General features: G+C 45.6%; 1 protein-coding gene across 1 annotated transcript in view; it reads right to left on the bottom strand.

The window, feature by feature from the left end:
* The window catches only part of mapk8ip2 (mitogen-activated protein kinase 8 interacting protein 2), a 104206-nt gene that overhangs the window by 15385 nt on the left and 70035 nt on the right, over positions 1–18786 (bottom strand). The window contains exons 8-10 of the mRNA XM_068005303.1: positions 14572–14647; positions 12819–12991; positions 5175–5284 (exon numbers count right to left, since the gene is read on the bottom strand). Coding sequence (XP_067861404.1) covers positions 5175–5284; positions 12819–12991; positions 14572–14647 — 359 coding nt within the window. The remainder of the gene's footprint in view (positions 1–5174; positions 5285–12818; positions 12992–14571; positions 14648–18786) is intronic.

Below are 18786 nucleotides of genomic sequence, written 5' to 3'. Positions count from 1 at the left end.
TAGTCTATAATATTAATCCCGGGTATTAGTCTATAATATTAATCCCGGGAATTAGTCTATAATATTAAACCCGGGAATTAGTCTATAATATTAAACCCGGGTATTAGTCTATAATATTAATCCCGGGAATTAGTCTATAATATTAAACCCGGGAATTAGTCTATAATATTAAACCCGGGTATTAGTCTATAATATTAATCCCGGGAATTAGTCTATAATATTAATCCCGGGAATTAGTCTATAATATTAATCCCAGGTAATAGTCTATAATATTAATCCCGGGAATTAGTCTATAATATTAAACCCGGGTATTAGTCTATAATATTAAACCCGGGAATTAGTCTATAATATTAATCCCGGGTATTAGTCTATAATATTAATCCCGGGAATTAGTCTATAATATTAAACCCGGGAATTAGTCTATAATATTAATCCCGGGTATTAGTCTATAATATTAATCCCGGGAATTAGTCTATAATATTAATCCCGGGAATTAGTTTATAATATTAATCCCGGGTATTAGTCTATAATATTAAACCCGGGAATTAGTCTATAATATTAATCCCGGGAATTAGTCTATAATATTAATCCCGGGAATTAGTCTCTAATATTAAACCCGGGAATTAGTCTATAATATTAAACCCGGGAATTAGTCTATAATATTAATCCCGGGTATTAGTCTATAATATTAAACCCAGGTATTAGTCTATAATATTAAACCCCGGTGTTAGTCTATAATATTAATCCCCGGTATTAGTCTATAATATTAATCCCGGGTATTAGTCTATAATATTAATCCCAGGTAATAGTCTATAATATTAATCCCGGGTATTAGTCTATAATATTAAACCCGGGAATTAGTCTATAATATTAATCCCGGGAATTAGTCTATAATATTAAACCCGGGAATTAGTCTATAATATTAAACCCGGGTATTAGTCTATAATATTAATCCCGGGAATTAGTCTATAATATTAAACCCGGGTATTAGTCTATAATATTAAACCCGGGAATTAGTCTATAATATTAATCCCGGGTATTAGTCTATAATATTAATCCCGGGAATTAGTCTATAATATTAAACCCCGGTATTAGTCTATAATATTAAACCCGGGAATTAGTCTATAATATTAATCCCGGGAATTAGTCTATAATATTAAACCCCGGTATTAGTCTATAATATTAAACCCGGGAATTAGTCTATAATATTAAACCCGGGAATTAGTCTATAATATTAAACCCGGGAATTAGTCTATAATATTAAACCCGGGAATTAGTCTATAATATTAAACCCGGGAATTAGTCTATAATATTAAACCCCGGTATTAGTCTATAATATTAATCCCGGGAATTAGTCTATAATATTAAACCCGGGAATTAGTCTATAATATTAAACCCGGGTATTAGTCTATAATATTAATCCCGGGAATTAGTCTATAATATTAAACCCGGGAATTAGTCTATAATATTAATCCCGGGAATTAGTCTATAATATTAAACCCCGGTATTAGTCTATAATATTAAACCCGGGAATTAGTCTATAATATTAAACCCGGGAATTAGTCTCTAATATTAAACCCGGGAATTAGTCTCTAATATTAAACCCGGGAATTAGTCTATAATATTAATCCCCGGAATTAGTCTCTAATATTAAACCCGGGTATTAGTCTATAATATTAATCCCGGGAATTAGTCTATAATATTAAACCCGGGAATTAGTCTATAATATTAAACCCGGGAATTAGTCTATAATATTAAACCCGGGTATTAGTCTATAATATTAATCCCGGGAATTAGTCTATAATATTAAACCCGGGAATTAGTCTATAATATTAAACCCGGGTATTAGTCTATAATATTAAACCCGGGAATTAGTCTATAATATTAATCCCGGGTATTAGTCTATAATATTAATCCCGGGAATTAGTCTATAATATTAAACCCCGGTATTAGTCTATAATATTAAACCCGGGAATTAGTCTATAATATTAATCCCGGGAATTAGTCTATAATATTAAACCCCGGTATTAGTCTATAATATTAAACCTGGGTATTAGTCTATAATATTAATCCCGGGAATTAGTCTATAATATTAAACCCGGGTATTAGTCTATAATATTAATCCCAGGTAATAGTCTATAATATTAATCCCGGGAATTAGTCTATAATATTAAACCCGGGTATTAGTCTATAATATTAAACCCGGGAATTAGTCTATAATATTAATCCCGGGTATTAGTCTATAATATTAATCCCGGGAATTAGTCTATAATATTAAACCCGGGTATTAGTCTATAATATTAATCCCGGGTATTAGTCTATAATATTAATCCCGGGAATTAGTCTATAATATTAATCCCGGGAATTAGTCTATAATATTAATCCCGGGTATTAGTCTATAATATTAAACCCGGGAATTAGTCTATAATATTAATCCCGGGAATTAGTCTATAATATTAATCCCGGGAATTAGTCTATAATATTAATCCCGGGTATTAGTCTATAATATTAAACCCGGGAATTAGTCTATAATATTAATCCCGGGAATTAGTCTCTAATATTAAACCCGGGAATTAGTCTATAATATTAAACCCGGGAATTAGTCTATAATATTAATCCCGGGAATTAGTCTATAATATTAATCCCGGGTATTAGTCTATAATATTAAACCCCGGGTATTAGTCTATAATATTAATCCCGGGTATTAGTCTATAATATTAAACCTGGGTATTAGTCTATAATATTAAACCCCGGGTAATAGTCTATAATATTAATCCCGGGTATTAGTCTATAATATTAATCCTGGGAATTAGTCTATAATATTAATCCCGGGAATTAGTCTATAATATTAATCCCGGGTATTAGTCTATAATATTAATCCTGGGTATTAGTCTATAATATTAAACCCAGGTATTAGTCTATAATATTAATCCCGGGTATTAGTCTATAATATTAATCCCGGGTATTAGTCTATAATATTAAACCTGGGTATTAATCTATAATATTAAACCCCGGGTAATAGTCTATAATATTAAACCCGGGTATTAGAGTCATAGAGTCATACAGCATGGATAGAGGCCCTTCGGCCCATCGTGTGCGCACCGGCCATCAAGCCCTGTCTACTCTAATCCCATATTCCAGCATTTGGTCCGTAGCCTTGTATGCTATGGCATTTCAAGTGCTCATCCAAATGCTTCTTGAATGTTGTGAGGGTTCCTGCCTCCACAACCCTTTCAGGCAGTGAGTTCCAGACTCCAACCACCCTCTGGGTGAAAAAGTTCTTTCTCAAATCCCCTCTAAACCTCCCGCCTTTTACCTTGAATCTATGCCCCCTTGTTATAGAACCCTCAACGAAGGGAAAAAGCTCATTAGTATCCATCCTATCTGTGCCCCTCATAATTTTGTACACCTCAAGCATGTCCCCCCTCAGCCTCCTCTGCTCCAAGGAAAACAAACCCAATCTTCCCAGTCTCTCTTCATAGCTGAAGCGCTCCAGCCCTGGTAACATCCTGGTGAATCTCCTCTGCACCCTCTCCAAAGCGATCACATCCTTCCTGTAGTGTGGCGACCAGAACTGCACACAGTACTCCAGCTGTGGCCTAACCAGTGTTTTATACAGCTCCATCATAACCTCCTTGCTCTTATATTCTATGCCTCGGCTAATAAAGGCAAGTATCCTATATGCCTTCTTTACCACCTTATCTCCCTGTTCCGCCGCCTTCAGGGATCTGTGAACTTGCACACCAAGATCCCTCTGACCCTCTGTCTTGCCTAGGGTCCTCCCATTCATTGTGTATTCCCTTGCCTTGTTAGTCCCTCCAAAGTGCATCACCTCGCACTTTTCCGGGTTAAATTCCATTTGCCACTGTTCCGCCCATCTGACCAACCCATCTATATCGTCCTGCAGACTGAGGCTATCCTCCTCGCTATTTACCACCCTACCAATTTATGTATCATCAGCGAACTTACTGATCATACCTTTTACATTCATATCCAAGTCATTAATGTAGACCACAAACAGCAAGGGACCCAGCACCGATCCCTGTGGTACCCCACTGGCCACAGGCTTCCAGTCACAAAAACAACCTTCGACCATCACCCTCTGCCTTCTGCCACTAAGCCAGTTTTGTATCCAAAGTGCCAAGGCATCCTGGATTCCATGGGCTCGTACCTTCTTGACCAGTCTCCTGTGGGGGACTTTATCGAAGGCCTTACTGAAATCCATGTATACCACATCCACTGCGTTACCCTCATCCACACGCCTAGTCACCCCCTCAAAAAATTCAATCAAATTAGTCAGACATGATCTTCCCTTGATAAAGCCATGTTGACTATCCCTGATTAATCCTTGCTTCTCCAGGTATTAGTCTTTAATATTAAACCCGGGTAACAGTCTATAATATTAAACCCGGGTATTAATCTATAATATTAAACCCAGGTATTAGTCTATAATATTAAACCCGGGTATTAATCTATAATATTAAACCCCGGTATTTGTCTCTAATATTAAACCCGGGTAACAGTCTATAATATTAAACCCCGGTATTAGTCTATAATATTAATCCCGGGTAATAGTCTGTACAATATTAATCCCAGGTAATACTATTTATAGAGCAAAAAGTTACAGTTCCATCCCTGGCCTGTGCTGATCTGACCTCAATCAGATCTCTCTCTGGGCTCTTATGTTTGGCCTTTGCGATCCCGACTTCAGGAGGAAACTAAAGCTGCCGAGCTTCCTGCTCCTAACTGTATGTCCTACCTTGCTCGTCCTGGGGTTGGTCTGTCTTTCCCTCTCCCCCTTTCACTCACTCTGCCCAGAGGTCACGTATAAAGTTTAAACTCCTGTCCCCGTTTATTCCCAGATTCCGGTTTTGGATTTATCTGCCAAACAGCACTTTCCCTCATCCCCAGATCCAGGAAATTCTAACCGGACAAACCAACAGGTGATGAATGAGTGTGATTAACTCTGGAGGGTGTGACTTGGGACCAAGACTTGGAAACGTCTGGTCTACAAACTTTTAACCCAGGTTTGATGTCACTTTCTGATGTGCCGCTCTTGCTCCTATTTTTAGGTCTGATGATCTGCACAATGAGTTCACCCTGCACCTACTTCTCTCAAAAAAAGGAAATTACTCCCCCCCCCCCCCCCGCCCCGGAGATTCTGGCCCTCTCACCTTCTGCATCGCAGCGCATAGGATGTCGTTGCCCTGGTGATACGGCACTTCCACAGATCCCAGGAATTGCACGTTGAACCTCTCCATCCACATGCTGCTCTTCTTTATCCCTGTATCAGCACACAACAGAGGAGACCTTAGAGACAGTAACCAGCCTGTTAGAGACTGAGAACATAAGAACATAAGAAATAGGAACAGGAGTAGGTCACACGGCCCCTCGAGCCTGCTCCGCCATTCAATAAGATCATGGCTGATCTTCGACCTCAACTCCACTTTCCTGCCCGATCCCCATATCCCTTGATTCCCTTGGTGTCCAAAAATCTATCGATCTCAGTCTTGCATATAATCAATGACTGAGCATCCTCAGCCCTCTGGGACAGAGAATTCCAAAGATTCACAAACCTCTGAGTGAGGAAATTTTTCCTCATCTCGGTCCTAAATGGCCGACCCCTTATCCTGAGACTATGCCCCCTAGTTCTAGACTCTCCAGCCAGGGGAAACAGCCTCTCAGCATCTACCCTGTCAAACCTTCTAAGAAGGTATATGGAGTTAGATCACAGGTCAGCCACGACCTTATCAAATGGCGGAGCAGGCACGAGGGGCTGAATGGCCTACTCCTGTTCCTATGTTCCTATAATTTTATATGTTTCAATGAGATCACCTCTCATTCTTCTAAACTCCAGAGAGTATAGGCCCATTCTACTCAACCTCTCCTCAGAAGAGAACCCTCTTATCCCAGGAATCAATCTAATGAACCTCTGTTGCACCCCTTCTCAGGCAAGTATATCCTTCCTTAGATAAGGAGACCAAAACTGTATACAGTACTCCAGGTGTGGTCTCACCAGAGCCCTATATAATTGCAGCAAGACTTCCTTACTCTAATACTCCAATCCCCTTACAATAAAGGCTAACATACCATTTGCTTTCCTAATTGCTTGCTGTACCTGAATGTTAACTTCTGTGATTCGTGTACAAGGACACCCAAATCCCTCTGATTAACAACATTTCTTAGTCTCTCATCTTTTAAAAAAAATTCTGTTTTTCTATTCTTCCTACCAAAGTGGATAACCTCACATTTCCCCACATTATACTCCATCTGCCACCTTCTCACCCACTCACTTAACCTGTCTATATCCCTTTGCAGACTCTTTGGGCTCGATATTAGGAGGGAGCGGGGGGTTGACTGGGCGCGTGGGTGACCCGCCCAGTAAAATCGGTGGGTTCCCCACGCGATCGCAGCCTAATTGGAACCACTTACCTTGGCTTCCGGGTTTCGCGCTGGAAAGCTGCGCAACGGGCAGACTGCGCACCCGCATTTAAAGGGGCAGTCCTCCACTGACTGATACTACAGAAAATAGGCAAAATTACAGCATGGAGCATCCCAGGGGGAAGGCTGCTCCCAGGTTTAATGATGCCTCACTCCAGGTCTTACTAGATGGGGTGAGGAGGAGGAGGAGGAGGAAGAGGGAGTTTGTGTTCTTTGTGTCCTCCTCACAGCTTACTTTCCCACCTAGCTTTGTATCATCAGCAAACTTGGATAAATTACACTCGGTCCCCTCATCTAAGTCATTGATACAGATTGTAAATAGCTGAGGCCCAAGCACTGATCCTTGCGGCACCCCACTAGTTACAGCCTCCAACCCGAAAATGACCTGTTTATTCCTGCTCTCTGTTTTCTGTCCGTTAACCAATCCTCAATCCATGCTAATATATTACCCCCGACCTCCAAGGGTTAAATTGTGAGGCGAGATTATACAAACTGGGGTTGTATTCCCTGGAATTTAGAAGATTAAGGGGTGATTTGATCAAAGTTTTCAAGATATTTAGGAGAACTGATAGGGTAGATAGAGAGAAACTATTTCCACTGGTTGGGGAGTCTAGGACTAGGGGACATAGCCTAAAAATTAGAGTCTGGACTTTCAGGAGTGAAGTTAAGAAACATTTCTACACACAAAGGGTGGTAGAAGTTTGGAACTTCCTTCCGCAAACGGCAGTTGATGCTAGCTCAATTGTTAATTTTAAATCTGAGATTGATAGATTTTTGTTAACCAAAGGTATTAAGGGACATGGGACTACAGCGGGTATATGGAGTTAGGTCACAGGTCAGCCATGATCTCAACGAATGGCGGAACAGGCATGAGGGGCTGAATGGCCGCCTCCTGTTCCTATGTTCCATGAGCCCTAATCTCGTGTAACAACCTCTTGTGTGGTACCTTATCGAATGCCTTTTGAAAATCCAAATATACGACATCCACTGGTTCCCCTTTATCTACCCTGCTAATTACATCCTCAAAAATAGATTTGTCAAACACGATTTCCCTTTCATAAAACCATGTTGACTCTGCCTAATCATATTATGATTTTCTAAGTGCCCTGTTACCACGTCCCTAATAATAGTTTCTAGCATTTTTGCTGCTACTGATGTCAGGCTAATTGGTTCCCTGTTTTTTCTCTCCCTCCTTTTCTTGAATAGCGGGATTACATTTGCTACCTTCCAATCCAGCCCATTAGAGACAGAGGTCAGCCCGTTAGTGACAGCTCCTGAATTCAGTCAACGGGACCATGGGTTCAGCTGGCTGGAATATTAAGGAGAAGGGACGCATTAACCCACTACGTTGGGGTCTGATGACCCCAGAAGCGGTGTGAGCCATTGTAAATGCTCGAGAGGAGGAAGGAGAAGGCCCTGAAAAGAGTGACTGCCAATTGATTTTACATTTTAGACCAAATCATTACAATTATTACAAAAGGATTAGACGACATGCTTCTTAAATCTTTGTATTTATGATGGAGGCTAGGATCTTCTCGGGAGGCCACCCAGAGGTGAGCATGTGGAATACAGTCGGGAATTCTAAGCCGATGCAGAGCTGCCGAGTGACGAGAGGCGGTAACATTACTTGCTGAGTTACACTGGAATGGCCTGTCGCAGTGCCGCCGAGCTGCATAACTGGTACTGCATGATGTGGAGATGCCGGTGATGGACTGGGGTTGACAATTGTAAACAATTTTACAACACCAGGTTATAGTCCAACGATTTTATTTGAAATCTACTAGCTTTCGGAGGCTTCCTCTATTTACCTGAGGAAGGAGGAAGCCTCCGAAAGCTTGTAGATTTCAAATAAAATCGTTGGACTATAACTTGGTGTTGTAAAATTGTTTATAACTGGTACTGCAGGCAGCGCTGTAAACCCCGTTCCAATGTAGATATATAAGAGATATTTGGGAATTGTTGGACCCTCTTCAGAGTGAACTAAAAATACAGCAGGATCAATTCTGCGATCTTGGGGAAAATGCAGCCACAATTGCGGCACCCACGGGCCCGCTTACCGTGGTGGAGGGAGGAGCAAACCGTGCTCGATTCGCTGGGCCCGGCTTATTTACATAATTTAAACGTGCTCTCTGCACACATTGAGTCTTGTGCAGGGAGTGTGAGAGAGACCTCACTGAATGCAGACTGCGCAACCTGTGAAGGAAAAGCAAACGGCTGCATCGACAAGCAAAATGTCGGAGCCTTTCTCAGGGTTCAAACGTAGTCACAGCGGCGTTCAGCCTTCGGAAAGGCTGTTATTGGAGCAATGTGTGGATGGGGCAAAGTCAAAACAACAACGGCAACTCCCATTTTCATTGCTGCTTAATCTAAGAACATTCCGAGGTCCCTGACTGGTGGATGAAATGGGCACTGATCCAGGAAAGGAGACTCAATGCACCAGAAGGCACAAATCAGCAGGATGGTTTGTCAGCCCGTTCCTCTCCCTGCCATGCCTTCTTTCATATTGTACCGCCTCAAACTTCTATTTCATATTAAAAATGCTGAGTGGTCACAATTTTGGTCTCAAAATACATTGAAAACCCGTGTCCAGGTTTTGTCAATGGGAAAATCCATTTTAAAAGTGTCAACAATTACCTGTAGTACCTTGTAACGCCCAAACGTGGCTCTGTGATTGCCACCTATAATGGCCAAAAGCCTGTCACGTAACGTTAGTGCAAATCCGTACTCGCTGACTGTATTCTCACTGTTAAAAGTCAGCATCTGTGTCAGCGTGAAGTTCCATTACAAATCCAGTCAGTGGCCATGCGGATTAAAGGATTATATAAATAAGTCTGTCTTAACGGTGTCAGGAATCCAGCCTCTTTATACTTTTTTAAAAATTCATTCATGGGATGTGGGCGTCGCTGGCGAGGCCGGCATTTATTGCCCATCCCTAATTGCCCTTGAGAAGGTGGTGGTGAGCCGCCTTCTTGAACCGCTGCAGTCCGTATGGTGACGGTTCTCCCACAGTGCTGTTAGGAAGGGAGTTCCAGGATTTTGACCCAGCGACAATGAAGGAACGGCGATATATTTCCAAGTCGGGATGGTGTGTGACTTGGAGGGGAACGTGCAGGTGGTGTTGTTCCCATGCGCCTGCTGCCCTTGTCCTTCTAGGTGGTAGAGGTCGCGGGTTTGGGAGGTGCTTTCGAAGAAGCCTTGGCGAGTTGCTGCAGTGCATCCTGTGGATGGTACACACTGCAGCCACTGTGCGCCGGTGGTGAAGAGAGTGAATGTTTAGGGTGGTGGATGGGGTGCCAATCAAGCGGGCTGCTTTATCTTGGATAGTGCCAAGCTTCTTGAGTGTTGTTGAAGCTGCACTCATCCAGGCAAGTGGAGAGTATTCCATCACACTCCTGACTTGTGCCTTGTAGATGGTGGAAACATAGAAACATAGAAAATAGGAGCAGGAGTAGGCCATTCAGTCCTTCAAGCCTGCTCCGCCATTCAATATGATCATGGCTGATCCTCTATCTCAATACCATATTCCCGCTCTCTCCCCATACCCCTTGATGCCTTTAGTGTCCAGAAATCTATCTAGCTCCTTCTTAAATATATTCAGTGACTTGGCCTCCACTGCCTTCTGTGGTAGAGAATTCCACAGGTTCACCACCCTCTGAGTGAAGAAATTTCTCCTCATCTCAGTCCAAAATGTCCTACCCCGTATCCTGAGACTGTGACCCTTCATTCTGGACCCCCATCCAGGGGAAATATCCTCCCCGCATTCAGTCTGTCCAGCCCTGTCAGAATTTTATATGTTTCAATGAGATCCCCTCTCATTCTTCTAAACTCGAGTGAATACAGGCCGAGTCGACCCAATCTCTCCTCATACGACAGTCCTGCCATCCCAGGGATCAGTCTGGTGAACCTTCGCTGCACTCTCTCTATGGCAAGTATATCCTTTCTTAGGTAAGGAGACCAATACTGCACACAATACTCCAGATGTGGTCTCACCAAGGCCCCGTATAACTGCAGTAAGACATCCCTGCTCCTGTGCTCAAATCCTCTTGCAATGAAGGCCAACATACCATTCGCCTTCCTAACTGCTTTGGGGAGTCAAGAGGATTGTGAATCTTTGGAATTCTTTGCCCCAAAAAGCTGTGGAGGCTGAGTCATTGAATACATTCAAGGCTGAGTTAGACAAATTTTTGATCAGCAAGGGAGTCAAAGGATATGGGGAAAAGGCGGGAAAGTGGAGTTGAGGTAAAAATCAGATCAGCCATGATCTCATTGAATGGCGGAGCAGGCTCGAGGGGCCCAATGGCCTACTCCTGCTCCTATCTCTTATGGTCTTATGGGGTCACTCACCACAGAATACCCAGCCTCTGACCTGCTGTTGTAGCCACAGTATTTATATGGCTGGTCCAATTAAGTTTCTGGTCAATGGTGACCCTCAGGATGTTGATGGTGGGGGAGTCGGTGATGGTAATGCCGTTGAATGTCAAGGGGAGGTGGTTAGACTCTCTCTTGTTGGAGATGGTCATTGCCTTGCACTTGTCTGGCGTGAATATTACTTGCCACTTATCAGCCCAAGCCTGGATGTTGTCCAGGGCTTGCTGCATGCGGGCATGGACTGCTTCATTATCTGAGGGGTTGCGAATGGAACTGAACACTCTGCAATTATCAGCGAACATCCCCATTTCTGACCTTGTGATGGAGGGAAGGTCATTGATGAAGCAGCTGAAGATGGTTGGGCCTAGGACACTGCCCTGAGGAACTCCTGCAGCAATATCCTGGGGCTGAGATGATTGGCCTCCAACAACCACTACCATCTTCCTTTGTGCTCGGTATGACTCCAGTCACTGGAGAGTTTTCCCCCTGATTCCCATTGACTTCAATTTTACTAGGGCTCCTTGGTGCCACACTCGGTCAAATGCTGCCTTGATGTCAAGGGCAGTCACTCTCACCTCACCTTTGGAATTCAGCTCTTTTGTCCATGTTTGGACCAAGGCTGTAATGAAGTCTGGAGCCGAGTGGTCCTGGCGGAACCCAAACTGAGCATCGGTGAGCAAGTTATTGGTGAGTAAGTGCCGCTTGATAGCACTGTCGACGACACCTTCCATCACTTTGCTGATGATTGAGAGTTGACTGATGGGGCGGTAATTGGCCGGATTGGATTTGTCCTGCTTTTTGTGGACAGGACATACCTGGGCAATTTTCCACATTGTCGGGTGGATGCCAGTATTGTAGCTGTACTGGAACAGCTTGGCTAGAGACGCAGCTAGTTCTGGAGCACAAGTCTTCAGCACTACAGCTGGGATGTTGTTGGGGCCCATAGCCTTTGGTGTATCCAGTGCACTCAGCCGTTTTTTGATATCACGTGGAGTGAATCGAATTCGCTGAAGACTGGCTTCTGTGATGGTGGGGATATCGGGAGGAGGCTGAGATGGATCATCCACTCGGCACTTCTGGCTGAAGATGGTTGCAAACGCTTCAGCCTTGTCTTTTGCACTCACGTGCTGGACTCCGCCATCATTGAGGATGGGGATGTTTGCAGAGCCTCCTCCTCCCATTAGTTGTTTAATTGTCCACCACTATTCACGACTGGATGTGGCAGGACTGCAGAGCTTTGATCTGATCCGTTCCGGTTTCCACCTGTGCCCCTGGAATTGGCTCCTGAACACCCACCAGAAGATATCGAGAACCTTCCTGATTTTGCAATAAGTTTATCTACCCGGCCCCAGGGGAGCATGGATTGCACGCCCCCAACATTCACCGCCCCCGACATTCACCACCCCCGACATTCACCACCCCCGACATTCACCGCCCCCAATATTCACCGCCCCCGACATTCACCACCCCCGACATTCACCGCCCCCGACATTCACCACCCCCGACATTCACCGCCCCCAATATTCACCGCCCCCGACATTCACCGTCCCCAATATTCATCGTCCCCAACATTCACCGCCCCCGACATTCACCACCCCCGACATTCACCACCCCCGACATTCACCACCCCCGACATTCACCGTCCCCAATATTCACCACCCCCGACATTCACCGTCCCCAATATTCACCACCCCCGACATTCACCGTCCCCAATATTCACCGCCCCCGACATTCACCGTCCCCAATATTCACCGCCCCCGACATTCACCGTCCCCGACATTCACCGCCCCCGACATTCACCGTCCCCGACATTCACCGTCCCCAATATTCATCGTCCCCGACATTCACCGTCCCCGACATTCACCGTCCCCAATATTCATCACCCCCAACATTCACCACCCCCAATATTCACCGCCCCCGACATTCACCACCCCCAATATTCATCGCCCCCAACTCAACACGCATGGATGCCCTCTGAACTTTGACCCTGATGTTACTTTCGGACCTACCCAGAAATTCCTTGGCCTGGTTGACCACTTCATGGGCGTAGTATGCCGGGAAGATCCCACACTCTCCTGTCCGCATGTTGTAGCCTCGGTACCAGTAGTCATCCTCCTCCTCCTCAACATACAATGGATCATCAACATCCAACTCCAGCTCATCCTGGTGACGAGGAATGAACCTGCAGGGAACAGGAAATGATTTGGTTACCCCAGGAAGTGAACAGCAGATCAAAGGAGTAGCTGAATCTGGAGAGAGAGCTCACGATGAGTTTGATAAAACGCGATCAGTGGGCACAGCAAAGACGGAAAGTGCGGCACACAGGAAGGAAAAATGGGCAGCACATGCACTCCAAGAATGGCATCAAATGACTGACGGGTGACGTTGATCCAGGTGTTTATGTTGGTTCAACGTTCAGCTTGTCCAGTCAGTGTGGAGCATCAATCAAAGCCAACAGAGTGCTGCACCACATGGCAAAGCTACAGAGTGCAAGTCAGAGAAAGTCATGACCAAACCGTACAGTCAGACCGCACCGAGAGTGTATAAAATGATGAGGGGCCTAGATAGAGTGGATAGGGAAGGACCTATTTCCCTTAGCAGAGAGGTCAGTGACCAGGGGACATAGATTTAAAGTAATCGGTAGAAGGATTAGAGGGGAGCTGAGGAGAAATGTTTTCACCCAGAGAGTGGTGGGGGTCTGGAACTCACTGGGAGGGTGGTAGAGGCAGAAACCCCCAACTCACTTAAAAAGTACCTGGATGTGCACCTGAAGTGCCGTAACCCACAGGGCTACGGACCAGGAGCTGGAAAGTGGGATTAGGCTGGGTAGGTCTTTATCGGCCGGCACAGACACGATGGGCCGAATGGCCTTGTGTGCTGTAAATTTCTATGATTCTAGTACGGTGTCCAATACTGGAACAGCAATCCAGAAATCATGAGTTCAAATCCCATCAGGGCCATTTGAGAATTTGAATTCAGTTCTAGAATTAAAAATCTGATCTCAGTAAAAGTGACCATGAAGCTGTCGGATTGTCACAAAATCCCAACTGGTTCACTGATGTCCTTTAGGGAAGGAAACCTGCTGCCCTTACCCGGTAATCGTAGCTGACTCTTAACTGACCTCTGAAATGGCCTTGCAAGCCGCTCAGCTGTTTGAAAATTCTACAAACGCGGACTACAGTGGTCCAAGACGAAGGGTCACCACGACCATGATGTCAGGACAACTGGAGGGCACGCAATTAACGCCAGCCTTGTCATCGATGCCCACATCCTGGTCGCCAAGATACGAGGAGAACATTCAAGTGCTGGAGACGGTGCAGTGAAGAGTCACAAGGCCCATCCCCAAGGTCAGAGGGACTGAGTTACAAGGAAAGACCAAAAATTGGCCTCTTCACCCCAGAAAGGAGGCGGCTGAGAGGGGATTTTCTGGATCTGTAAAACGATACGCTGCGCGGAAGAGGTAAATTCACAAAATATTTCAAATTAATCCATGATCGTAGGACGAGGGGGGTACGGGGTCAAATGTCAGGGAGTTCTGCATGAATGGTAGGGTAATGGAGGGGACAATCCCCGCTATCATTTGAGACACAGTTGGATGTTGTGATGCCTGTGAGTTCTCAGAACACCTTTTGATGGATGAACCCTAGCCCTGTCTCAGTGACCCCCCACTCTGCTCTGCAGCAAGATCAGAGTGATGCTAGGACACAGCAGCCCTGCAAAGCTCTCCCTCCAGTTTAAACCCCCTCGGGGCATGGTTCTTACCGGAACACCGCTCGATGTGTCTGCTCCCGTTCCTCGCCATTTATTGTACACGAGTAAAGACCAAACGATTCTGTACCTGTTCAGGAGAGAGAGCACAGGGTCACTCCAGCCAGCGGGTATCCCAGCCCGGCCATGCTCACCACAACAAGCAACCCCCAACCCCACACCCACACCCACATCCCTGCCCCTCACCGTAACACCCACCCCTCAACCCAACACCAGGAGAACTCCCACTGCTCTTCTTCAAATAGTGCCTGAGAGGGCAGACAGGGCCTTGGCTTAACATCTCATTTGAGAGACAGCACCTCCGACAGTGCAGCGCTCCCTCAGTACTGCCCCTCCGACAGTGCAGCGCTCCCTCAGTACTGACCCTCCGACAGTGCAGCGCTCCCTCAGTACTGACCCTCCGACAGTGCAGCGCTCCCTCAGTACTGACCCTCCGACAATGCAGCACTCCCTCAGTACTGACCCTCCGACAGTGCAGCGCTTCCTCAGTACTGACCCTCCGACAGTGCAGCGCTCCCTCAGTACTGACCCTCTGACAGTGCAGCGCTCCCTCAGTACTGACCCTCCGACAGTGCAGCGCTTCCTCAGTACTGACCCTCCGACAGTGCAGCGCTCCCTCAGTACTGACCCTCCGACAGTGCGGCGCTCCCTCAGTACTGACCCTCCGACAGTGCAGCGCTCCCTCAGTACTGACCCTCCGACAGTGCAGCACTCCCTCAGTACTGCCCCTCCGACAGTGCAGCACTCTCTCAGTACTGAACCTCTGACAGTGCGGCGCTCCCTCAGTACTGAACCTCTGACAGTGCAGCACTCCCTCAATACTGCACTGGGAGTGTGAGCCTGGATTATGTGTTCAAGCCTCTGGAGTGGGACTTGAACCCACGACCCTCTGACTTCAAGGTGAGGGAGTTACCCACTGAGCCACGGCTGAGAATATTTAAAATGATGGAAGGGTTTGAAGGGATAAATAGTGGCACTGGTTTCCACTGGTCAGTGAATCAGTAACAGGGGCAGAAACCCAGGGATGGCAGTGAAGGCATAAAGGGGAAGGAATATTTCACACAAAAGGGTGATAGAATATGGGATCCATTCCATAATGGCCGTTAGTCACAGCATCTAAGGGAATTGGAGAAACACTTGAAGGGAAAATAATAGAGTTTGGGGAAAGAGCGGAGAGACTGGATTGAAGCACACGGGTCCAGTGAGGAGCTAACGCTGTCACTGGGACAATGGGGTGCAGGGGCTCTTTCTGTGCTGTAGTTTTGAAGATTCAGAGACCATTAGGCCCAAACAGTTAGGTCCTTTTCATTGACCTATTCTCGATAATTTATTAAAATACACAGTTTCTGGGATGTGTCTGGTAGATTAAATGGGATGGGACGTGTTTAGTTGGTGCAGCCGGACAGACCAGGAAGCCCCAGACCCAGACCCAATCCCTGAGTTAACTGGTCTCAGCTCAGCGAATGGTATTGGTGCTACCATGGCCCCCAGTGTCGGGGCTCCCATTCCTGGTCCACACCCAGTGAACCCTCCAGATCGCGTGGGATGTGGACTGGATTGGGTGAGGACCAGACTCGATCTGGCCCCCAAGGTTCAATAGCTGACACATGAAGGAAATCCAGCAGAGTGCCTGCCCTGGGGGAGCTGCACCCCCACCCGAGTCAGTGCTTTGACAGAGGAGCAGAGAAAGATGGAGGGGAAGGAAGTCACTGTTCATTTGGAAACGTTTGAGGGGCACTCTGGATTGCAGTTCCGTTTCTGAAACACCCTTTCCTGCTGAATGATTTCTCCTGTTCCTCTCCAGAGCCCACGTCACCTCCAAGGCGATGGCCTCTCTCACTGCCAGTCTTCTGGCTTTTAAAATGGAAGATGTCGGCTTGACTCTGTTGGTAGCACTCTGAGTCCAGAGGTTCTGGATCCAAAGCCCCACTCCAGAGACTTGACTACATAACCTCCACTGACACTCCTATGTAGTACTGAGGGACTGCTGCCCTGTCAGAAGTCCAATCCTGCTTGGGTAAAATGTTTAGGGTTCTTTGACGCTTTATGAGGAAGAGCAGGAAATCTGGAAATAATAAGCTGGCATCAGTAAAAGTGACCGTGAAGCTGTCGGATTGTCGTAAAAACCCAACTGGTTCACTTGAGGGAAGGAAACCTGCCGTCCTTACCCAGTCTGGGCCTATATGTGATTCCAGGCCCACATCATCATGGTTGACTCTTAACTGCCCTCTGAACTGGCCTAGCAAACCGCTCAGTTGTATCAGGCAACTAGGGATGGGTAATAAATGCCGGCCTTGCCAGCGACACCCACATCCCAAGAATGAAAAACATTTTTTTTAAAAGCATCTAACCCGTGCTGTACCTGCCCTGGGAGTGTTTGATGGGACAGTGTAGAGGGAGCTTTACTCTGCATCTAACCCGTGCTGTACCTGCCCTGGGAGTGTTTGATGGGACAGTGTAGAGGGAGCTTTACTCTGCATCTAACCCGTGCTGTACCTGCCCTGGGAGTGTTTGATGGGACAGTGTAGAGGGAGCTTTACTCTGCATCTAACCCGTGCTGTACCTGCCCTGGAAGTGTTTGATGGGACAGTGTAGAGGGAGCTTTACTCTGTATCTAACCCGTGCTGTACCTGCCCTGGGAGTGTTTGATGGGACAGTGTAGAGGGAGCTTTACTCTGTATCTAACCCGTGCTGTACCTGCCCTGGGAGTGTTTGATGGGACAGTGTAGAGGGAGCTTTACTCTGTATCTGACCCTGTACCTGCCCTGGGAGTGTTTGATGGGACAGAAACAGGAAGTTCACCTGGTAGAACCAGAGATTAATCTCCCTCCCTAATTTAATTTTACATTGTTCAATCACATTGAATAATCCCTGAATATATTTTCTGTAGTTACACTCAGTGTAGAAATAGTTACGCTCAGGATGTTACAGAGATAGTGGATGCATTGGTTGTAATCGTCCAGAATTCACTAGATTCTGGAAAGGTCCCAGCGAATTGGAAAACCGCAAATATAACACCCCTATTCAAGAAGGGAGTGAGACAGAAAGCAGGTAACTATAGACCAGTTAGCCTAACATCTGTCATTGGGAAAATGCTAGAATCCATTATTAAGGAAGTAGTAGCAGGACATTTGGAGACTCATAATACAATCAAGGAGAGTCAACATGGTTTTATGAAGGGGAAATCATGTCTGACAAATTTATTAGAGTTCTTTGAGGAAGTAACGGGCAGGGTGGATAAAGGGGAACCAATGGATGCAGTATATTTGGATTTCCAAAAGACATTCGATAAGGTGCCACATAAAAGGTTACTGCACAAGATAAGAGCTCATGATGTTGGGGGTAATATACTGGCATGGATAGAGGATTGGCTAACTAACAGAACACAAAGAGTCGGGATAAAGGGGCCATTTTCAAAATGGCAATCTGTAACTAGTGGGGTGCCGCAGGGCTCAGTGCTGGGGCCTCAACTATTTACAATATATATCAATGACTTGGATGAAGGAACAGAATGTCTTGTGGCCAAATTTGCTGATGATACAAAGATAGGTGGAAAAGCAAGTTGCGACGAGGACACAAAGTGTCTGCAAAGGGATATTGACAGGTTAAGCGAATGGGCAGAAATTTGGCAGATGGAATATAATGTGGGAAAATGTGAAGTCATCCACTTTGGGAGGAAAAATAAAAAAGCAAAATATTATTTGAATGGAGAAATACTACAAAATGCTGCGGTACAGAGGGATCTGGGTGTCCTCGTACATGAAACACAAAAAGTCAACATACAGGTGCAGCAGGTAATCGGGAAGGCAAACGGAATATTGGCCTTTATTTCTAGGGGGATGGAGTATAAAAGCAGGGAAGTCTTGCTACAACTGTACAGGGTGCTGGTGAGACCACACCTGGAGTACTGCGTTCAGTTCTGGTGCCCTTATTTAAGGAAGGACATACTTGCATTGGATACAGTTCAGAGAAGGTTCACTAGGTTGATTCCGGGTATGGAAGGGTTGTCTTATGAGGAAAGATTGAACAGGTTGGGTCTATACTCATTGGAGTTTAGAAGAATGAGAGGAGATCTTATTGAAACATACAAGATTCTGAGGGGACTCGATAGGGTAGATGCTGAGAGGATGTTACCCCTCATGGGGGAATCTAAAACTAAGGGGCATAGTCTCAGAATAAGGGGTCGCCCATTTAAGATGGAAATGAGGA

This window comes from Heptranchias perlo, chromosome 24, assembly GCF_035084215.1.
Source record: "Heptranchias perlo isolate sHepPer1 chromosome 24, sHepPer1.hap1, whole genome shotgun sequence".
Taxonomy (NCBI): domain Eukaryota; kingdom Metazoa; phylum Chordata; class Chondrichthyes; order Hexanchiformes; family Hexanchidae; genus Heptranchias; species Heptranchias perlo.
The sequence above is the reverse complement of the archived record's forward strand: the minus strand, read 5'-3'. Positions and strand labels throughout refer to the sequence as shown.